General features: G+C 42.1%; 1 protein-coding gene across 6 annotated transcripts in view; it reads right to left on the bottom strand.

Moving 5' to 3' along the window:
* mam (neurogenic protein mastermind) overlaps window positions 1-24,617 on the bottom strand; it is a 220,265-nt gene that overhangs the window by 48,273 nt on the left and 147,375 nt on the right. For 4 of the 6 annotated variants that reach the window (XM_076531858.1, XM_076531857.1, XM_076531856.1 and 1 more), the window contains one exon: window positions 15,973-17,679. In XM_076531858.1, coding sequence (XP_076387973.1) covers window positions 15,973-17,679 — 1,707 coding nt within the window. The remainder of the gene's footprint in view (window positions 1-15,972; window positions 17,680-24,617) is intronic. The other 2 variants (XM_076531859.1, XM_076531861.1) reach the window with 1 other exon arrangement.

Genomic DNA, 24,617 nt, shown 5'->3' with positions numbered 1-24,617 from the left:
TTTCGTATTAAAAATGAAAGCTACTTAGCAACCACTTAGAAACACGGAATGCTTTAAGTCCGTCACGTTAACCGGCAGTTCAGAGCCAAGGGTTGCACGTTAGCGAGATTACGTCAATTACTATTGGATTTGAGAAGCTAGATCCTGGAAATCTTAATTCGTATTAAAATATACATGTTTTCCTACCGCGTGCGAGACGTTGGTAGCGATTATCGTCAAAAAAGCAATGATTTACGTCTGTCCTCCCGAATTGCCGAGGTAGGAAAACGATCAACGTTATTCGGCTTGTTAAACATCGTTTAGACTTCGTTCGGTTATTGCTTCGATGACGTCAGAGGTAATAAGATGTAGTAATTTCATAATTGATTCGGGAAATTGCAAAACGTCATGAACCTTGCACGATGCTAATTCATGCGATCGATGAGGATCACGCGTCACGTTGGTTATTACAAACACTTTGTAATCACGTGTAGTCGGCCTGAAGGGGAAAGCAATTTTTCGTAGAAACAGTGATTCGTTGATACATGTTAAATCTGGTGACGAACTTTTTTAAGCCCATTATCGGGATAATTTTACAAATTAACGTGGAATTTTATGGGGACAAGTTAACATTGTATTGCCGCATACAAATCGATATCAATTGCTTATTAATGAGATTTTTATTGCTCGAATGCCAAGTATATCAGATTTGTGTGCTTTCAGCAAAACAAGGAAAATAATTTAAATTTGCAAATGGTTGAAAATTTGAGAGCTTCGTATAAACTAGTGCTTTGTTAATTAAAGTTGCAGCATAACCCGGAAAGGGTTAAAGGACGGTCTAAACCTAAACGATCCACATATTCATAATTGCGCTCTTCCTTGTTCGAGCCGTAGAAATTAATCCTCGCCCCTCAAATTAGTCCACTTCTTGAATAATTAGGTTACTCGACGAGCAGCCTAATGCGAAACCCGACACGCTGTTTGTCGCCGGTCGTTTCTGAAACGCGCGGACAAGGTCGATCGCGCGTTATCGTGTGCACCTCGATATTGCATAATACCCTTCTCGGATCACGCTGTGGCTTATCATCGTTCATTCTTTTTCCTAATAAATAGGTAATTTCGAAAGTGCCGTGTAGAAGGTCAAACTGGGGAAGCAATTTTAGTTGCATAGACACGTGAACCGATATCACTATGATAAATATTATCATTTTTGTCGAAATTTAATTGGATAACAATTTTTATTGGGAGTCAAATTAATTTATCAGTTGTAGGATTTATAAGATATTTGCAGAGTTAGTTTGTGAATTATCAGATTTGTCAGTTAGCAAATTATCAGATTTTCAATTTCAAAAAGTCAGAATTACCAGTTTGTTAATTATCAGATTTACCAGCTTGCTAATTGTCAGTTACCAGTTTACAAATTACCAGAATTCCAATTTTACAAATTACAAGATCTCCAATTCTGTAAATTATCAGAATTCCAATCCTGCTAATTGTCACACTCGTAATTTTCAAATCTTCACACAAAATTTACAAAATCACTCGAACATTTAAAAAATTCCTTCCTCTCCCGTTTCAAAGAATCTCTATAATTTTACAAAATTTAAAGCAGTGTCTTAGAGTAGTCCGGACGAAACCGAAGGTCGCCTTATAAGTCTGAAAAATGTGAGCGTGGCAGCAATGCCGAAAAATCGACTGCGAAATCGCGAATCAACATCCCGATATAAATAATTCATCGACGTCGCACGGCAACAGCGTGTCAAAAAATCGACTGTGCATTTTGAAAACGCGACAAACTCGTACGAACAAACGGCACTATCTGCGTCCAGCGAAACACCAGCTCAGCATTGAATCCAGCTTACGTCATCTTTATACGGGAAGACAAGCTTCGATATCATTGGGAGCATCTCGTCGCTCGCCACGCCTAATTATCATCCCTAGTAAGCGTTGCCGAGCTGATAGTGTGCGTGTACTGGGCCCCGAGTACGCATCCAGTGACGGACTAACTTCTTTGGAGGCCCTCGACGCTCCATTCTGATCCATCATGTTAAAGGCAGATTGACGTAAAGGTAGATTAAAATTTTATAATGTAAAATGTTCGTGATCTTTACTATTTTCACGCAGACATTTATATCTGTTCAAATCTTGTGTTTGTTCAAATAAATTTACAGAACTTCTGTTCAAATCGAAGTTAGTTAAAAAATAAACAAGTATTTGCATCTCTAATTTTAAGGGCTACACATGAAGGATTTTTCATTCGCCATCTTATGTCTGTTCAAGTAAAACAGAACCTTTGTTCAAATCGAAGTTAGTTAAAAAAATAAACAAGTATTTGCATCCCTAATTTTAAGGGCTACACATGAAGGACTTTTCATTCGCAATCTTTTGATGTAAAATTATTTCAGTCTTGAACTTGTAACAAAATATATATTTATCACATTAAAGAAGTATGCCAGCCTACCTGGTACGCGGTCTGAAAGTTTGATATGCGCCCATGTGGCACATGTTAAATACGATCTCACAATACTACAAATATTTCTGCATTATATCAAAGTCTCGAGAAAATCGACGAAGCATATAAGCGTCTCGTAAATACAGCAATAAAAGATATTAGAATGCATAAAATTTGTGGTGTCGCCAGGCGGTCTAAGCACGTGGTTATTTTGCTTATTGGTTAAGCACTGAACGCACCGATCACCTCTTTCATCCTCGTCTACCTCTTCAGCCTTCTCTTCCCTCGCATGTTTGCATCGCACGCGTTGCACAATGCGAACGCAATTGCGTGCGCGTGTCGCGAAACCGTTCGATTTCCCTTTTTCGTTTCTGCTGGAGGGTACAGGATGTTTATGTGCGGTGGTTCCCGTGTATCGATCTCGCTGGAAGGTTCTTTTTGCCCGTTGTTAAGCTAGTGAGAGAATTTATGGTGTTACGACTGCAGTCGCTGCGGGCGACGCGTGTTGTACGCGCTCGAAAATTGACTTAATCCTTTCGTTACGAACGCCAAGTATTATGCACCCTCGAAAATATACTAGTAATTGTTAGTCAGCATGTAATCCGGAGAATGAATGCAGTCGATGCGAGTAGTGAAAGATACCGGTGTTCGATTTTAAAAATATATCTTGATTGTATAACGTGGAGCACGTATTGCGCTGTGTATGTATTGTGTTCAACATTTGGCTGGCAATTCGAAATCGGATCACGAATTGACAAGTTATTAATAACTTTCTCGTGGCTGTTCGTTTTACGAATTACTGTAAGTTTGAATAGGAGCTTCGGTCAAACTTCAAATCTGACTCGAAGAAGTGAGCCAACATTTAAGGCCGATCGTTTTTTAAATAGAACATCAAATCTATCTTGCTGATCAGTCTGATCAACATATTGATTCTACGACTGCGTTTGTTAAAAACTGCAGGTAAATTTCAATTATAGTTTCAACAATGTTTTTCATTTTTGGCCATGTTTTCCTATTTCCGTAATTCACAGGAAATGTTCAGTGACTATTCTTGACTCGCGTTCGAAACGAACCAGCTCATTTTCAGAGGCACAGAACGGAATTATCGACACCGTTCGACAGTAATGAGGAAAGGCATCGCGGAGGAACGACGCTTGTGCTAAATTCGTGATTTACAAGTGGAGCGGAAGTGGCTATCGCACAAAAGCCGTGGCGCGGACCTAATGCACTCGTAAACGAATTTTATTGTCGCGTGGTTGCGCAAACAAGCAGCTAGTGGCTGGCTCGGCGAAAAATAGAGCGATGTGTGTACGTGTATACGTGAATATGGTGTAGTGGGCCGCGTATGCTCGCTATCATCGATAGGCAGGAAATAATATCGAACGTCGAGTCGCACAAGTTCGTTTTCACCGCGTTAATTTCAATTTCTACTTCTACGATCAGGCAAATATACTTCCAGATCCTTTATGAATTTTTAATTCTTAATTTTTAATTGTTTTTGTAATTCTTAGAGATGTTTTCTAGATTAGATTCCTAGATATACATATTTATTTTTTTAGATTATGTTGCAAGATTTGCATGTATGTACCAAATTCTTGTAGTCCATGGTTGTTCCATTCTTATGTGCCTATAATTCCTATATTCCTGAATCCTTATAATCTCAAATAAATCCAGATATCTATATACCAAATCTCTATAATCCTGATTGCTATAAATCCAAATTAGTACATCACCAAATCCCTATAATCCTGAATTCCTGTGCACCCAAATTTCTATATTCCCAAATTCCTATCAATCCAAATCTCTATATTACCTGATTCCCACTTTTCTAAATCTCTATAATCCCAAATTGCTGTATACCCCAAATCTCTATGTTCCCAGATCTGAGCATCCTCAAGGTTCTACATTCCCAGCTTCCTATATCCCGAGATCCCTGCATCTTTATATCTCTAGATACCTATACACCAAAACTCTCCATCCTCCTACCCCTATAACCCAAATTTCAGAAACCTCAAATGTATACACCTTGACTCCTACATCCCCCATCATATCTCACCATATCCCACATCCCCAGAATCCTACCTCCCGCCACATTACTCCACTGCTACCTATCTATTATTAAATAATCACCCAAAAAAAATGTGTATAAGGCCTATTAGCTAAGTGGAAGCAACGCGTATGAAAGACGGGCGTCGCGTGCAGAGGACCGAACGAAGATTTTTGCGAGTCTGTAAGAAGCAAGAGGAGCTTCCGTTCGAAGCGTGTTTACAGCTTGAAGCATCCCGCGTCGGCCAGAAGCCGAGTTATTTGCAGTCGTCGCGCGATTGCACCCGGATCACGGCCTGTTTTTGCGCCAAAGAGAAGAGAGACCAGAGGCACGGATAAACGGCGCATCGAGGACGAGATTATCGCATACTTTACGCCGCATTTCATAACTTCATATTCAGTGGCGGGATGAATACCGGCATGGAAAGATTAATCGAGCTTCGAACGTGTCCGTGGAAAATGCTCGAATAACGCTCGCGCTGTATTACTCATCTTCGGTCCGAATTATTTTTATCGATCGTCCGTGTGTTTCTAAGGATAAATCTCTTTTAATGTTTACCGGTTGTCCTCGAACAGTTATGTTTTCGGAATATATAAACTGCGAGCGGGATTATACTTGCTGAACTGAAATTTGTTGTTATTGGGAGGAACAAGGAAAATACTTTTATTATATGTACGTCTAACTTCTTAGATATCTAGAATATGTTACGTCGCTGAATTCATTAGGGAAATTAATCTATGAATATTCAAATCGACTATTTTTCTTTCCGAGTTTTAGAGATACCAAGATTTCGTCGCACGCTCGAATTTAATATTCTGGACGATTGTTATTCGGGTACACATTTAGGCACCCTGTGGGTATAATTTCTAGATCTCTATCTCATTCCCTGACGGAGTCTCCTTAATCGCTGCTAGTTAAAATCGTTTTGTAATCACTTTCACTGTCAGTTAATATTGGTTATAATTTATATGCAAATTTTCTAATCATTCAACTAATAGTATAACATACACAGGAATGCCCTACGTTCTTCATAATGAAGAACCTTAAAATATCGCATGAATCGTTCCCGATCCTCCAAGTTATTTCCTCGTAAGACACACACGATGCGTCATCAAGCGAAGAAAATAACGTGAGACACAGACGGTGCGTCATCGCGTCTCGAGCTTGTAAAACTGTTACTCGCGCGACCAATAACCTTCGACGTTCGATCATAAACGCAAAAATAAACCGAAGACGTAGCCACTTTCACCGAAAGCGAGTCGAAAGCACCCCGAGTTTCCAGGAAGCCAACGAACGGTTACTTTGTGTCTCCCGGTGTCGAAATTTTATTAGCTCGCGAAGGATATCCCGAGAACGCGACGCACCGAAAAGGTTCTCGCGGGAACAGCCTTTTACAGGCCAGAAATATCCACTCGCAGCTCGGTTTATCGATAATGGCGGCATAATACGAAACGCGTGTAGAACAAGCGGATCTATCTTTAGAGGCGAGCTATCTCGGGCCGAGGAAAGAAACGTACGCGAGATCGAACGAGCAGATGAGAGATCTCGAACGCGGTCTGCATGCACGGCTCGTCTGCGAACACTCCTGGACCACCTCCTCTTTATCGTTCCTCGTCGTACCGAAAAGAAAAAGCGGCCATCGCGTTTCAGACCTTCCGAAGACGTATCGCGAGGTTTTAGCGCGCCGCGAGTTACTATTTTCGAGAGCGATGTTTATCTGGCCCGGATCAAATATATAGTTATGAGTTCCAGAAGGCAGCCGATAGTTCCTCGAACCGGTCATTATTAGCCAGCCTTTCGTTGAGGACCGACCAAAAATACGCGTACTCGCGCGCACGCCCTAACTCGCTTACCGACGAATTTGGAATCCGCGAATGCCGGCCGACTGCCAGATTAAAGCTTCGACACCGCATCGGCACTTTGCCACGCGTCAGAATCTATCTCGTTGATCTATGGATTTCCATACTCCGCCCGCCGTATTAACCAAAGACAATCGTAATTATTTCGTTACAGGTAACTGGGCGCTTTCCATGGATCCCACACAAAGGGTCAGATTCAATGAACACGATACAGCGTAATCGTTTAACCGAGCTGCTGCCGGACAAAAGAAAGTTTAACTCGTAAACGATGGGGGACATCGGGACAATTTTACGGGACAGAACTGCATTTTACGGAAGCAATTTTTTATGAATGTGCACAGAGTGGAATATAGGAAATCAAGTGCAAAGGGGAGTACTTTATTTAAAAAACCGAGTAGGTGCTTTATTATGGTTATCTAGGTCCTAGATTCTAGGATATTCCGAGATTTGGAAAATAATTTTGTAAATATATAAACTTGTAACAAGAACTTGTAGTTTGTAACAGGCTTGGATTCTTACCTTGGTGATCCATAAAAGGAAGGATGTAATTTAAAATTGGATGGCATCGTAAGATTGGTGGCGTTAATCGGCGAACAGTAGGCAGCTTGGATGTTTATATCGTTTCGATTAATTACGAGACAGTGAGCATGTAACACGCTCGAATTATCCCGCGTTCGCGTTTCGCGAACTCATCCGAGCCAAAAGGAAGGCATGCACGCGTGCGCGCGATCGTCGAAAGCGTTATAACCAGCGCGATGCATCGCGATAATTAACCGACAGTTTAATTAACCCGTTCGCCGCGCAACGGAAGGGAACCAACCACGGCTCGGCGTTTTTCCTGTTTGTCTCGCTGGAGAACAGGAGGCCGCAGGCTACGCGACAATCGTACACGAAACCACGATCGTGTAGTGCACTTGTGCGGTGTCATGGTCGAGTTAAAATTAGCAAGTCAAGCGGATTCTCCGGCCGCGAGGAGGAGGCGAGGCGTGCAACCGAGGCTGAAACGACGAATTCAACGCCGCCACGCCGCGAAACTATGATACGCTCGCCGCGACGACGACGTTCCTTGTATTCCATTGTTCTCTTCCAGGCCGTCGATAAAACACCCAGGGAAACTGGGTGAACCGACTCCGACGATTTCCACCGAATCTCTGCCACTTTGCTGCTTAAATCGATATCTGATAAATCTATCGAAACATGATTCTGGGTCTTCGAGATACAAGCTTCACGAAATTGCGCCCACTTCCATTTATTTATTAGACGAAATTCTCTCATTCATTTATTTGAGTAAATCAAATTTTCCATGTATCTATCTTCACAAGTAGTCAATTTTTTTGGAGTTAATTTACAACCTGTTACTGTGAATGTTGCAAGAGTTGAGTATATTTCCAGCTAAAACTTTAATAATTTCCAAAAACTCAAATTCCTTTGAACATGATTCTGGGTCTTCGAGATACAAGCTCCACGAAATTGCGCCCACTTCCATTTATTTATTAGACGAAATTCTCTCATTCATTCATTTGAATAAATCAAATTTTCCATCTATCTATCTTCACAAGTAGTCAATTTTTTTGGAGTTAATTTACAACCTGTTACTGTGAATGTTGCAAGAGTTGAATATATTCCCAGCTAAAACTATAATAATTTCCAAAAACTCAAATTCCCTCGAACATGATTCTGGGTCTTTGAGATACAAGCTTCACGAAATTGCGCCCACTTCCATTTATTTATTAGACGAAATTCTCTCATTCATTTATTTGAATAAATCAAATTTTCCATGTATCTATCTTCACAGGTAGTCAATTTTTTTGGAGTTAATTTACAAGCTGTTACTGTGAATGTTGCAAGAATTGAGTATATTCCCAGCTAAATCTTTAATAATTTCCAAAAACTTATTCCTTCGAACTTATGCTTCTCAGATGGTTTCGTCCTGATCGTATAATTTATGAATATTAACTAAGAGCAAGAATTATTAAAAAAAATTGCTGATATATTGCGTTCTTCGGTTCAGAAAGAGTCGGAAGATTTCCGGAAGCGATCTTGATGCTCGCGTTTAAGCGTGTACACTTTGCTCTCGGTTAATATTTATGCGTTACCCGGCGGTATCGTGTTTTACATGCAAATATACTGCGGGGGAGAAGAGAAAAAACTGCTGTCATTGCGGGCCGTAAAAATTAAAACGGTCCATGCGTGATTTATATTGCACCGTACACAACGGATAATGAATGAATGCTATAGTGTATGCGTACACAGAACGTGCGAAAGCTCGTGTGATCGATAAGTTCTAAATGGGTTAAAAACCTGATTAAAGTGCGAATTTTATCAGAGTCGTGTCAAGAAAATTTCTTGAAACGATTGTCACTTAATGGAAAAGCCGTGAACGTGTCACGTATCGATTCCTATGACACTTCGCAGTTGACAGGCAAATAGAGAATCGAAAAATATTTGACCCGTGTTCGATGCTCGATTGTTTGTGCAACGTTTACCTTTTAATGAGTAAATCGCGGTTTATTTTTTTTTGTTCCGTTTTTACGCAACAATGTACTTTTTGTATTTACCGTTCGGCTGAACATGCTGGACTATGAATATAGATCAACGGGAATTGTTTTTAAATCTCTTTGCAACACGTTCGCTTTATATTTCCTGATTAATTAACGCGTTTACAGTCGCTGAGAGTGTCGCGCTTTTATTCCGCTGATTTATTTCATACGCGTCATATAATTATTTAAAGATCCGCGTAATCTTCCATTGTCCCGCTTAATTTTTAAAACCAAAAGCGATGTATTAAAAATTGTTTCAAAACATAATACACGACTTACATTACATTCATAAAATAGAGAAAAATAGTAGATGTAAAAACACGAATCGGAAGATTCCGTGTACCACAGAACGTGTCGAACGAAACGTATGCCAAAAGCCATAAAGAGAACCGGCAGTGTGAAACGTTCGATAAACAACGTGGGGGTAGCGATAAAAAAAGAAGGAAATGCAAGTTGCGAGTCTCGAATACAGAATATCTGTACACGTACAAAATCATATCGCAGGTACGAGTCCAACATGGAAACGGGCGAAACAAAAATCGAAGCTGGTCGTTCTGTCCGCGCGGTTGTTCGACGATAACGGGCGGGATTCGGTCGAATCGCGCAGAAAGAATGGTCGAGTTGGCCACAAAACACGGAACAATGCGTTTTGCCGTCGACTGTACGCGTCGACACGATGTAGGTTACAAACAGAGGGACATGGGTATCGATTTCAGCGCGGTATGCAGCACCGTTTGTGGAATGTACCTTCTAACGTAGTGTCGCGGTGCGTGTTGAAACCGCGACGCGTCCAGAGAATATCCACTGGACGAGATGCGTTCAAACAACAGGAAACTGGCGTTTGCATCTTCTTGGGAGCTTTGTCGTGCTCGTTTAATCCGTTCGAGGTTGTCTCTTGTTAGAAAGCCGCTTGAAATTAATCTTTACCCTTATTATAACGCGTAGGATACTTTGATGTGATGTTTATACCTTTTTGGCTCTGATGTCATACGTTGTTGGGTGTATTTTTGTGATTTTTACATTTTGGAGCTGGTATGGAGGGTAGTTAGCATAGGATTGAGATTTCTGGAGTACAAGGACTTTGGGGTTAGTGGTAGTTTTAGGCTTCGGGACTTTTGAGTTTTGCAATCTTGCAACCTTTTGACTATTAGTAGTTTAGGTCTTGTGTCTTTGAAACTTATGGATGATTGAATTTTAGGAGCTTGATACCGTGGAACACTGTAATTCTGGCAATATTAGAAGTTTGGGGCCTTAAGACTTTGGAACTTTCTGACTTCAAGATGTCAAGACCTTGCAGTTTTGGCAATAGTGTTATTTGAGGCCATATGATCTTAAGACGTTCAGGATATTGATAATCTAGAGGTTTAGGATATTAGAATATTTTCTGAGTTTAGTAAACATATTTTATACATTAAAGTACATCTCAAAAACATTTAAGACTTGGCAATATATTCCACAATGAAACAGATATCTACATCTACCTTTCCTGTTGCATCATAAAAGATCGAACTGCAAGAAGAATTTAACTCGTGTTACGCAAAGAATCTCACCAAAGGTGACTTCCCTCTTCATCCCTCCATATTTCACGATCGAAAAGGTTAACAGAAAATCGGAGAGGAAATGACGTTCCTAGATGGGTATCTAAAGAGCCCTAAGAATCGGTATCGATCGCATACGGAAATAAATGGTCGACGTCGGTTGGTGACCCTGTCACACCTATGTAAATCGTGCATCGGCTTAATTGACGAAATATTCAAATCGTCAGTAGCTCGAAGGCGTATTTAAATGATAATCGCGGCGTTTCCTCCACCTTTTCAAACTTGCTATCTTTTTATTTTCGTCTTCTTTTTCCCGCGCATCGTCGTTGCTCATCGTTGTTTCAGATCTTGTTCGCGATATGATCCTACGTTCGTTTTGTGAGCGACTCGTTCCCGGTTGAAGGGTTATCGATCGATCCGCGTCGATCTACATATCCGTAACATCGAGCAACAAGGACACGTTTCCTTTTTCAACTGACCTTCATCTTGACCCTTGACTGGCTCGAAAGCCCGTCCGACGCCGTGACACGGTCTCGCGTTAAATATAAATTGCTCGGAATCATTGTTCCGCGGAACGACGAACCGGAAACGGGATCTTGGTCTGCACCTTTGAACCCTAGTTGTTCAGACATTTTGGCGCATGGTTATTTAAATCTTGTCGTCCCTTACAGGGAAACTTTGGACGATTACACCGACATTTCGTACCTCGTCAAATATATCAACGTCTTTCGTTATAAATATACCTGTAACGCCGCGTGATCGATTTTCTACTTTTCCGCTCGACGTTTGTTTTTAATTAACAGTAAACGTATGACTCCATGAATATTCATCGTTCTAGTATCAGCAATTCTACGATTATTTGATTGGCCACGTGCAGCGTTTTGTTTTTCACAGTTCATTATCGAAGGATTACGAATGCAAATTGTCCGTTCTTTCAAGAAAGTATTCCACGGTTTTGTGCTAAAGCGTTAAATGACGATTCGTGTCAGCGACGAACGACTGAAGGTTCTCGTATTTCGCTTAGCAAGAGTCGCGACTGCACCCGGAAGATGCAATGTAGCTTACGAGACTTCGGATGTTCATGATATCTTCTCGACGGGTTTACAGTGTCACGCATGGTGTGTTACACCGCAACATGTTCCATTTAGCGTTAGAGAATCTTAGATTTCGCATCGTAGACATCGTGATGTTCTGCGTCCATACTGGACTGGTTTACCTTAACCAGTTTCGCGTTTCTGAAGAATTGTAACGTACCTTTTTGTTCATTGCGATTCTTACACTTTATTTAACTTCGCCTACCGTGCAACACGAAGTTGAAACTTAAGAACTTCGAGTATAAGTCTAACTTCGTTATATGATATATTTCATTCAAATAAAATGTGCCGAATGTACTCTTTTCATTCACTTTTCACTCTTTTGATTCAGAAATGTAGTATCAGGTAAGCAGGTAATAGGATACTAACTTATCTACCTGCATTAGAAGAGGATTAAGTTAGGTCTACTCATGTTGACTTGCAGCAGTCTTGACCTAACATCTTCAAACGGTACCAAGATTTTTCACATCACAGTTTTAGACACATCTTCCATCTTCCATTGTAGTCACCATAAAGGTGTGAATTTCTAGCAGACAGGTATTCGGCAAAAAGTGGAGAATCGAGCAGGGCACTGCATGTCTAAGCACGGTATCAACGACACCGTCCACGATCGAACGTTTACGTAACCTTTGAACCCGAACGGGAGACGCTTACGCGCACGCTCGACTTCCGGTAGCGCGCGCGTGTTCGTCCGTTTATTAACGCGCTCGACGAGGAATATGCTCGTGCCCGGATATTCTGATCCCTCGCAGTTGGAAACGCTCCAAAATATGAGGGAATCTTGCAACACGAGAAAAACGTCCAACAAGAACTTCCGTAACTCTCCTCGTTGTAGCTCGAGGATGAAATGCTAATTGTTCGATTAATCTGCTCGCACGCGTTACTACATTGTGGATACCGTTATTTCGATCATCCGAGCCGATTTTAACTGGGCGTTGAAACAACAATGTTGATGTCTTAATTCTAGGTGTAGTCTCTCTAGAATGTGTCTCTTTTTTGGGAGACGACAATAAAGTTTGCAACAACATTAACCCCTTCCCGTGCTTTGACGAGGCTCACTCGTGACGCACTCACAACTCAAATGTGATTAATGTTACTCAAATTTTGAATACTCTTCAACTTGAATTTTAGATCCAACTATAATTTGCGTTGTCAAGGATCCCTGAATATAAAATACTTAGAACATTTTAATTTTCTTTGTTCGTTTTAATGTTATAGTCCTGAATGGTTAGTCTTGACTGACGCACCTCATAAATAAATGGCACGGCAAGGTGTTAAAACATTAGAGCATGGTATAAACATTAAACCATGTTAACATGTTCCTCGAGTAATAAGAAATGTCTAGTCTATGTAGAATTAGTGCTTGGGTCTCAAAGTAAGTATCGAAGATCCAATATGAAATGAAAATTTATAACCCGAGTGATAAAAGATCGTACGTGATAAATTTTTGTCGATCGATGGCGGAAATGAAGCGAAACTTTCTGACCCACTTCCCTCCAATCCCTTTAATTTTCTAGAAGCTAATCTATCCCCACACGAAGCGACTTAGCGGAACCTCCGACAGCGACCCAAATCTCCGAGTCGTTTACATTCCGTGCATCGCCGTTTGGATTCGATAACAATGCGTTAATCGTTGTAATTCCAGCAGCTTTCCAGTCATGAAGGAACACGAACGAGGTATAACGCGAACGATAACGGGGCCACGATTTGCGCGTGGCTCGTTTCGGCACCTTTTCAACTTCCGTCGCGATAAGCGGCGTCGATCAATGAAAGCGGAACGACGCGATGGGAAAACGTGGGAAAACGGACGGTTTTCGGTGTCGCCGGGAAAGATATGCAAATTTCCTCGCGCGATAACGTTCTTTTCACGCGGCGATACCGGTTGTTTTGAAATTTTCGATTCGTTCCGTCACGTGGACACGTGCGGGCGCTTGCAATGTGCACGCATGCAACCGTCTCCTTCGTTTCGATAAGCTGGGAACCGAGAAGAAAAATTCTTTTCAACGATTATACGCAAAAACTTCTTTTCAACGATTATGGAAATTTTCTTCGACGATCTTGCTCGGAAAATTCATCATTGCTATTCAAGTTTGACATTCGATCATTACATTACAAATTGTATGCATTATTAATATATATATAATAAATGATATATCTATGCACGAAATGTGAATGTTATACTCTACGGACGTGTATGCATTTGTGTTTGACCCAAAAACTTTTCAAAGACTGAAATTTTCAATTCGATGAAAGTTTATAAAAAAATATAATAGCTGATTAGGTTGGTAACTAAATTCATGATCTTTTTATTTTGGTTTCACAAATTTTGAGAAGTAAAAGCGTTCGAATAATTTCCGAATATAGAATAGTTTCCGTATATTTTCGTAGAAGAGCTACCGATCGGGGAAATCGTATAACCGGTCGAAAGGACCAACTCCATCGCATAAAATCCCTTGCTCATTTTGACGGTTCCGGGCAGATCGTATCTGCTTGTCCCTCGAACGCCTTCGAGTCTGAAACTTTCGTTCTTTCTGACCCGATCGTGTATGGACACGTCTGTCCCTCGTAAATCACGACTGCTACCGGCACGTATTTGCATCTCAATGCGTTCAGACAGATCACGCTTCTTCGTTCCTGTCCTTCGTCTTTTCCACTTCTCCGGATCGATTTTTCCGTCTTCCGTCATTCTTCTTTCTCTTGTTTTTACGGGCATCGCAACAGCACCTTTGACCATTCAACGCGTTGCGTTTCGACCGCTGTTTCCGTATCCGGAAACTACGACTCTAGATTTATTCTGCGTTCCGAGGAATTCAAAGTTTATTCTCCTTTTATTTGAAGCTAAAGTATACTTTTACGCAGACACCTATAACAACGCTGCGCAAATATACTTTATCATAAATATGCATAATTATTATGTTACTATGAGTTATTACGAATTTGCATATTTCACGAATTTCCAAGAATTTATTTCCTTTTCTCATAGGTATGTTCAGATTAAATCTACGGATAAGAAAGTAGGATAAATTAGATCCAGTTTTATCAGATGGAGTTATGTTAAGTCTACTAATGTCCGGTTTTTTTTAGGTTGTATTTCGTTTTGTAATACATGTAGATTAGGTTACAAGCTACCAGATGATCAGTTATAGTATATTAGGCTTAGACAGGTAACAAGTTTTCTTTATCTCAAAAAATTATTTGAATAGATGACAATTGCGATAGGTAACATACGATTTCAATTACGTGGTCATTAACCAAACATGTTTCACAAAATACAATTTCATGAAACACCTGTTTACGTAATATATCTACATGCAGAAATGTTAAATTCAGATCGAGCGTAGCTATGCAAGAACGCGTGTATCAGAGGCGCGATAACAAGGGAGAAATACAAAAGCAAATCGAACGAGAAATCGCGTTCGTTAGAGACGCGATAACAAGGGTCGAAATAAAAAAAGTAAATCGAACGAAAAATCGCGAGAACGAGTCGAACGCGTGCAGGTTGTCGCGAGTGCAGCAGCCTCGCGACTAGTTGCCGGAGCGTATTGACGCGGATTGCAGGCGCAGGTTAAATCGAGCAGACGGTGGCGGCGTCGCGACGCCGGCTGCGCGGACGTACAACCCTCTCCGCCCCTCGTTTCTCTGTCTATCGCGGGTGGGTGGGTGGGAAGGAACAAACAGCGAGAGGGAAAATTTATAAAGAGAGTCTGGAGGGGGTAAACTACTTGTTGCGCGTCGCGGCGCCCTCGTGACGCCAGTACCCCCTTCTTCCTTTTCTCCCTTCGCGTTCTCGACGACTACTACTACCGTTAGCGTCGCTAGTATGCCCTTTCGCTGGCGACGCCACCGACGACGTCGCTACCACCACCAACGGCCAGCGTCGTCGCCACCCCCGACATCGACTCGTGATGCCGTCGACAAAAATAGACGTGTCGTCGCGACGCAACAGATATCACTCGACCTCGACTCGCGTACCACCATTTTCCGGCATGTCCTTGCACTTTTGCTTCCCTTTTTTTATCCCTACTCCCTAATCGATCTTTAATCGTACTTTGTATAGATACTATTTATTACAATTCCATTTAATCCGATCATTATCATACGTTGATGATAGCAAACCCCTTTGCACGCACACGCGCTAAAGATTTACTCATTTATCAAGTTAATACCGTGTCAGCTTTTCAGCTAATACAAAATTAATGACCGTGAATCGAATCAGGTTTAAAAATTAGGGTAGGTCAAATTGTCTCCATAAACTTCAGCCTTCAGAAATAAAATCATTCGAATTGCTTAGTGTATAAAATAATTCATGAAATTAGCAAAGCACTGTCTGGGTCGTGACTGTAAATGATACACGAAAGATCGCAAACTCAGTTACCAACCTAATAATATTACTAATATTGCTATTAAAAAATGAATCGACTCATCCGATGAAAAAGAGTAAAAAATACGGAAGATCCACTGACCTGAATTTGGTGTCCAGGATTGTTGATGTGTAGCTGCTGCGCCTGGTTAATCTGGAGAGTGGAGGTGCCGGGTCCCGAGGGAGGTCTCGGGGGCGTGGAGCTGGTGAAGGGTCCCTGGGAGCCGGTTTGATTGGGTCCAGCGCCCTGGGAGCCTCTCGGTGGAAGCGGATAACCGGGGCTGCCGTGATTCGGCATCGATCCCGGGCTACCGTACGGCGAATACTGCTGCTTGTATCCTCCGCTTGGGCCAAGCATGCTCGGTTTGCCACCGGTGGCAGGTTGCGGTCTCTTCATGTCCGCCAGTCCTGCAGCGAACTGGGTCTGCGAGCCGACAAACATATCGTTGGTCTGTTGACTCTGGAATCCGGACGTACCGTTGTTCTTGTGATACGAGCCAGTGCCGGAAGTGGTCTGGGACTGTCCGCCGGGAGGACCGGTGCTACCAGGACTGCCTAAGTAGTCGGACGCGCCGCCGAATTGCGGGAATTCCGCGTACGGAGAACGAGCGGTTGGTCCTCTGGCGGCTGCGGCGGCTCCGGGGTTGAAACCACCCAGGCCAAGTTGTTGGCTCTTGTGCTGATGTTGTTCGGCCATCTGCTTTAAGGTCTGGGCGGCTGGACTCATCTCGGACTTGAAGTCCAGCCCGGAATAAGGTAATCTAACGGGGGAGTACTGGGCCGAGCCGAGGTTACCCGGACTCGAATTAGCGGGCATCGAGTTGCCGTTGTTAGAACCCGTGCCGTTGTTCACGTTGTTGTTATTGCTGGTCCCGTGTTGCTGGTGTATCGCGTCCTTGTCGTCTTCGATCTTGATCTGACCGTTGTTCGTCGCGATGTTGTTATTATTGTTGTTGTTCGCCGCCGCGGCAGCATGAGCCGCCGCAGCCACCACCGCGTTGTTCGCCAACGCGTCCACGGGGATCTTCTCCTCGAAGTCGAAGTCTTTCATGAACTCCGGATGGAAGTCGGAGATTTCGGAGATGAGATCCTTGAACGCGTCGGAGGTGATGATCTCGTCACCCGTATCGTCTCCCATGAAGTCGGAGAAGCCAGGGAAACCCGCGCCGTTCGCAGCAGCGTCTTTCTCCAGCGCCGCAGCGCACTGTTCGAGGTCGACGAACTCGTTATCAGGTTCCTGTTTGCATTCGACCAGGTTGCCGATATCGACGCACCCGATGCCTCCAGGGGCAGCTGGGCCACCTGTGCCAGCGCCACCGGAACCTGGCCCACCTCCGCTTCCGTTGCCGGTCTGAGATCTCGACGTACCGGACGCTGGCGTATCCGGACCCGACTTCGGCGACGACGACGCGTTCAGCAGGTCGCTCTTCACAGAGGCGTTCGTCAACGCCTTCACCGTCACGTTCGTGGAGATCTGTTGCGCCTGCGAGTTCGCGGCCGACGTGGTGAACTCTAGTTGTTGCACGATTTCCACCGAGAACTTGGTCAGACCTTCGTTCCCACCACCGCCGCCTCCTCCACCTCCGCCACCGCCGTGCGTCGGACCCGTCGAGTTCGTGCCGTTTCCGGAAGGATGCTGACCGTGGCCGTGATGAGGCCCGCCACCACCTCCTCCACCGGGACCCTGCTGATGCTGATGTTGCGCCTGCGTGCATTGCAGCTTCACGGGGGGCTCGCCGAACCCACCGTCTCCGCTACCACCACCGGCTGGCTCCAACTCCTCGGCCGTCCTCTTCACGAATTTTTGCTGCTGAAACGACAAAACGATAACGTTCATTAGTTATAATTATATCATCAACGTCCGCTGCTCTTCTTATATTCTACTCCAGATCTAATTGAGATCCGTAAATTTTGGTGTAAAAGAATCTTGGTCTTGAAATTCACAGTCAAATTTGTTTAGTCGTCATGAACGGATCTAATTTGAATACATGAACCAGTCTGACCAACTGTGTGTAAATTCTTTCTAGGATACATAAAGTGTCAGAATACAGATAAATCCATCGATGCGCCTCGTTCCCGAGAACCACCCAAGCGGAAAACGCCTCGAAAAATCGCGCGAATTACAAAGAACAAGAAACTCGTCGACGTCTTGTAAATCCCGCGTTGGCTCGCGATTCCCATTAGAAGCGACTGACAGACCGATCCAGCGAAAAAATGTGAAAAAAGGGACACGGAGAAGCTACCGGGCAGCGTTCTGTTCGTGGGTCAAGGCAAAACGCGGCGAGTGCTCTAAACTCGCCGGTTTTTCTGCGATCACGGCTCCTGTAACCGGTAGTGCAGGATATTTAGCTCGCGGTACCTGGATGCCTCGTTCTGTTCCCCGTTTCTTTCGCAATTAACCCGGCTATTTCTCACCGTACCTGTCAATACTGGCGACGCTTTTTCTACGCAGCTCCGCTCCGGTGTCCACCGACATCGAATCGACCGTTCGGTCCGCCACTGGCAGGCCTGTTTTGTCCGGCAGAGGCTCGTGTCTGCTCGCCGGGCATAAATCTTGCGACGCGAATCAGTTTCTACCACTCGGCACGTGAATCTATGGCGATCCGCGAGACATCCAGCGCACTGTTCGCTCGATCGTGATAACGAGACGCACCCTGATAGTTTATCGTGTACGCACAGCTTTAACCAGCCTTCGAACGGAAGCCGGTGAAATACGTTTGTTACCGTCACGATTTATGCGCGGCCATTGAGAAATGAAGCAAATAAAGGAAACGTTTCTCCGCTATGCGGAGTTTGACTGATGGCTTTAATTTTCGGTATCAGTGAACATTTTCGTGGCTATGTTTGGGGACCACATTTGGGAATGCATGTACAATTTTTTGTTTCTTTTGAAGTAGGAAGTCAATAATTCCTTTTAAGGGCTTTGTACATATACTATTACATGTATTTATTTAATACATTGTGACTTAAGTATCGTATGTTTTTAGGACAATTATGATGTTTGTTTCTTTCGAGACAAAATATATGATAAGTTTAATAACTCGATTAGTGAGATATTGAAGTAAACTAAAGTGGTAAATCATGCGACAAATAACCTACTTCTATTTAATTTAAGGATTATGAAAGCACTTCCTTTCCGAGCTATTCTTAATTACATACCGCAAGAGTCGAAGTGACCTTCTTACGTATCATGCACGTGATGACCCTGTATCATAGATTCCTGCACGCGTTACTGGATTCCTAAACTAATTACCTGCTGCTCGAATTGACAATACTAACAATTTCATATTTTTGTGAGGTAATTGTCGGAGATCGTGCAAACGAATATTACTTGCGTTACCATTCCTCTATTTTACTCTTTCGAAATAAATATCTATACGAGATCTATATTAGTCGAAAATATTTATATTTTAACAAACACATCGAAATGGGGAATGTATCAATAAATTTATCAGATGGAGAAGATTTCGATCGCAAACACGTCGCTAGAGTTTCTCACGTAACATCCTAATCGAGAGGTGGATTTCGAGCAGACGAAATACGTAACGCGGATATAGGGAAAAGATTGGAAAAAGTTTTTCCAGGGCGCGGTCGAGCCGCCACGAATCGCACACAGATCCACAGACAGTCGGTGTACATTTGTCATGATTTGAACCGGGATAACCTCCACCTCGTTCCAAAATCGATAATACGTATTACCCTCTAATAGGGGAGTAGCTCCGTCCTACGTTTCCGTGTGCAACCCCATTTTGGTCCTGTCTCGAAACGAATCTGTCTCTCGCAGATTGTAACCTGTCTTCAAGAAACTCAACTTGTAATCAAAAATAATTTTCTCCACAAATATTCTTTATTATTTGAAAGAATGCCTTTTATAAGAATGAACCTCTTTTTTAAAAAAGAACCTTAAAACTGACGCGAGAAATTAAAACATTTGCTTACGCGAGTCGTCAAAGGGAACAGATTACGAAGTAACCTTAAACTTTCCACTGCGAATAACGTGTGCGAGAATTGAATAAAAGCGAGGGCATTGAAAAGAAGCTTACAAGAGAACAGAAGGTAAAGGTGAACAACGGTGTTTACGCTTGCCAGCGGAGGACAGCATCCGTGGATCTTGGGAAACTAGGCCAGGAGCATCTTTTTCTTCCCCAGTTTCTTAAGTTCTCTTCTACATCGACGCGTTCATCTCGCTGATTTCAAAACGCTGCTCGACATTTTGTTCGGATCGTCGGTTTATCATGGATTCATCAAAGGACATTTTTTATCGATAAATAAATCGAATAAATTACGTTGAAGTGCACATGAAGCATTCATCAAAAAATTTAGCAATTTAACTATTCATCGAACAGGTCCAGTGTTGGACGCTGAATGAATTGTGAAAAATTTACTTGTTTAAAGCTATAGAACCTTTGCTGCACACGTTCGTAATCACCGATACAAATTAAAATATAAAGATTTAGTTGAAATATTTATTTTCATGAAGAAGTCCAGGTTCTTTTTATTAGATGAACCTTTGTGTAACACAGAGTACGTACATAAGATATTTTTATTATATTATGGTTCAGAAGATGTTACAATGTTAAGATTTAGTTAAAATATTTATTTTCATGAAGAAGTCCAGGTTCTTTTTATTAGGTGAGCCTTTGTGTAACACAGAGTACGTACATAAGATATTATTTTTATTATATTATGGTTCAGAAGATGTTACAATGTTAAGATTTAGTTAAAATATTTATTTTCATGAAGAAGTCCAGGTTCTTTTTATTAGGTGAACCTTTGTGTAACATAGAGTACTTGCATAAGATATTATTTTTATTATATTATGGTTCAGAAGATGTTGCAATAAGGTAACGTTACAATAAGGTTACTTGTTTATGAAGTCTGACCTCAGATCAGAATTAATATTTAAGTTGATTAACCTTATTAAGAATGTATGCATTTTCAATCAATTTCTACTTATCGACTAAATCACCGTTATCAAGTACACGAGTAAAGTTAAATCAGAGTGTAGGATCCGCAGCGCGGGATATTGACGCGAAGCAAGCGGTAGCTCCGTTATCCAGCTAGAGGCTGGCGTACATTTTCGCCCCGCGAAATTGCTTGGCTAAAGGCGGTATGCCCGACCGAAACTACTCCCCGGGATCTCGTCTCGCATCTATTACAACTTACGTATATACAATCCAGGCCGGCTCTCTCGTTTTTCCCGGGCGAAAAATACGGGCGTTCCGGTTTCCGCAAAGGCGACGGAAATGTCTGCGTTGCTGCTCGCTTTCTCTGCAATTTCCTCGCGACTGCCTATGCTCCAGGCTCGTTGTACTCTCGAGCGTAGCCTGGGAATTTATCGTGCCACCATTTTTTTTACCGTACCTCCACCGTTTTCGAAATTCCCGATCTCGGGGATAAATGTTTCGAATAAAGATCAATCACTTTCGAGGCGATACTTTTAAGGGAACATTCTTTAGAGACTACGTCGTTTCATGGCAGTATTTTTGATTCTGTAGCTGATAGGTGATGGTGGTAAGTTTTGTGATGGTGTAAGTTTTACGATGGTGGTATCGTAGTTGAGTTTAATCATTTTGTAGTGCCTGATGAATATACTTGAAGTATACTCGAGTTTAGATTGGTTAGATTAAGATAAATTACTTGCATATCGTAGATGGCCTTCGATAGAATGTTAACCATATGCACATTGCAAAAGAATAAATAAGATGGCATCAAGGTGATGGACTTTTCACAAAAAAATCATACTCTACAATACTTTTTATGTTGCAACTCGCAGTCAATATGAAATTGACTAGCTTTTGTTAGAGTCACTCTGTTAAAACTTGTCAGAGATGTTACACATCAAAAATCATATACAGCGCACATCAGAAAATTTAACGTTTCATCTTCTTATAAGTTTGTTCATATTTAATTATGATGAGAGAAACACATTACTAAACAATCTCATTATAATTGGAGAGTTTGAAAATGATTTCGTACAGTCAACAACGCACAGTGTACCCACTAATAAAATAGTGTAATACTATGAAACACGCCAGAAGCGAGAAAAGCGATAGCGATCGAAGTTATTAATCAAGTATCAACACAAGAATAAATCTTCCCCAACTTTTATCCCTACCCGGTTGATTTCATGAACCCGTCCCTCTCGTTCACCCCTATCTTCCTCCCTCAAGTTATTTCACCCCTGACCACGTCCAGCTCTTTATTACGCTCGAGAAATTCGTACAACCGATTAATTCTGCCGTTTAGCGATTACGAATTAATAGTTGGTTACGTACACTGTCGGAGAAAATCGATAGTGGTGTGGGTGTTGACAGAGGGTGACTATACACCGGCGGTGGCAATGGGGGTGGCTTTTGGCCACCCGAGGAGCCGATTTAACCCTCGAAATCGGTTACTGCAGCGCCGAGTTTACCGAACTTGGGGGTCCAACGTATTATGCCACTTCGTCCGGAAGTAATACTCTGTTACACACCCGCTTCCGCTTTTCAACGGTGTACTTGCCAAATATATGAAAACAAACGTTTTCGGGTAGTAAGGCACTTTATGCTTTCAAGTTATTGCATCGATATTGTTGATTAGATGTTGTCGATTAGACAGAATGTTTGGAAGAATAATTTTGGTTAGAAGAGTAACATTCAAGAGTAACATTCAAGAGTAACACTCAGACATTTTTATATGTACTTCTTTTAAAACCTTTGCTTATGAATTGCGGGAGAATATAGAATTTGGATTAGTGACACACTGAAGAGCAAATTGGTAATTGATAGATCGAATAAATTGATCCACGGAGTTTTTCCAAGCTTGCATTTGTGGCACGAGCAGATAAGAAGCGTGTCAGTAACCTTGAAGCACAGTCGAGCTCCCTCCTGCGTGGGAGGATACGCCGCATCTATTGAGCGTTACGTTTCGTTAACGACGCCAGCTCTCCTCTAGCGAGACGACTGTTAACACGACCTAAATATCAACCGACTGTCTCTCTCGTGTCTTTAATCCTCGAAACATGGAGATCGTTCGCAGACCAAGTCGATGTTCCTAGGATTGTTTCTCACCGCGAACTGCATTTCTGCTACCTTCTTAACGAACAAGCTTTTCTGTCCTCGGTTTCTGATTATTTTTTTACGAGAATTTAATAAACATACATGAATAGTCTTCACAGTGTTGTAGTTCTTAAAAAATACTTAATAACTTGACTTCCTCACCTCCTATCTTAAATTACAAGAATTAACACTTTTGTCAAAATTAATCTTCATCGAGTTAATTATTGTACAAGCTAGTGTTCCTTATATTTTTAATATAATTTGGTTTCGATTTGAATATAAGTTTGAAGTAAGAAATTTAGTGTATCTAGTTCCTTATATTTTTAATATAATTTAGTTTCAATCTGAAGATGAGTCACACTAAAAAATTTAGTGTACCTAGGGTTGAGTATCATCTCCGAAGTATTAGAAAGCCCCTGAAATGTCTAACAAGCATAATATTCGTATTGAAACTACCCCGTTTTAATCGATGTCAAAATTAACTCGCTGATCGATTTTTAAGCACACCGTTTCAATTTACTAGAAGGCTGTTGACCCTTTTTCGATGATGGGCGTATCGAAACGAGGGCGATCATTGTTGCGCATCAGACCGACGTGACTGGACAGTTTTACCCGTTCACGAGCATCGGGCTCTTTATAATCGACGCGTTTCATGTCACGTTTTATCATTCGAGAAAATAGCCGGGGAATCTGTTGAACATAGATGCTAGTTTTCCTACGTCGTGTTTGGCACTGCGGGATTGGATTACGATACAGGATAGAATGAAACGCGTTTACTAATGCTTACCGATGCATTTGATACTGCAGGTGCGAACAACACGTGTACCATTTAGAAATAAAGACTGTAAAGTATGTATCATGTTCACGATGCAGGCAACTGCATTCCAAGTTATATTCCAATGATATTATCTGAGCTAATATTAATTAGAGCTGAGGTTTGGATAACTAAGTTCTGGGATATCCCTCGGGTCTTGGAATATCTGATCTACCTAGAATATCCATGGGATCTAGTATATCTACAGGATCTCCCTAGAATATGGCACTTCATGGAATGTATATAGGATTCCTTTAAAATATTCAGTTCTACCAGAATATTCGGGTGTCAGAAGAGCCGCAGGATCTACCTACTACGTCCAGGGTCTGGCTAGAACATCTACACGACTTCTTTAAAATTTTGACAGGACCTTCCTGCAATCTGGCAAATATCTACTGATTACTTTGATTTCACCCCAAATCCCTATCTTCCCAAATCCCTATCTCCCCAAATCCCTAACTTCCCAAATCCCTATCTCCCCCAATCCCTAACTTCCCAGATCCCTATCTCCCCAAATCCCTATCTCCGCAAATCGCTTTCTCCCCAAATCCCTATTTCCCCAAATCCCTAACTTCCCAAATCCCTATCTCCCCAAATCCCTATCTCCGCAAATCGCTATCTCCCCAAATCCCTAACTTCCCAAATCCCTATTTCTCCAAATCCCTAACTTCCCAAATCCCTATCTCCCCAAATCCCTATTTCCCCAAATCCCTAACTTCCCAAATCCCTATCTCCCCAAATCCCTATCTCCCCAAATCCCTATTTCCCCAAATCCCTAACTTCCCAAATCCCTATTTCCCCAAATCCCTAACTTCCCAAATCCCTACTTCCCCAAATCCCTATCTCCCCAAATCCCTATCTCCCCAAATCCCTATTTCCCCAAATCCCTAACTT

The sequence above is a fragment of the Megachile rotundata genome, chromosome 5 (genome assembly GCF_050947335.1).
Source record: "Megachile rotundata isolate GNS110a chromosome 5, iyMegRotu1, whole genome shotgun sequence".
NCBI classification, from domain to species: domain Eukaryota; kingdom Metazoa; phylum Arthropoda; class Insecta; order Hymenoptera; family Megachilidae; genus Megachile; species Megachile rotundata.
The sequence above is the reverse complement of the archived record's forward strand: the minus strand, read 5'-3'. Positions and strand labels throughout refer to the sequence as shown.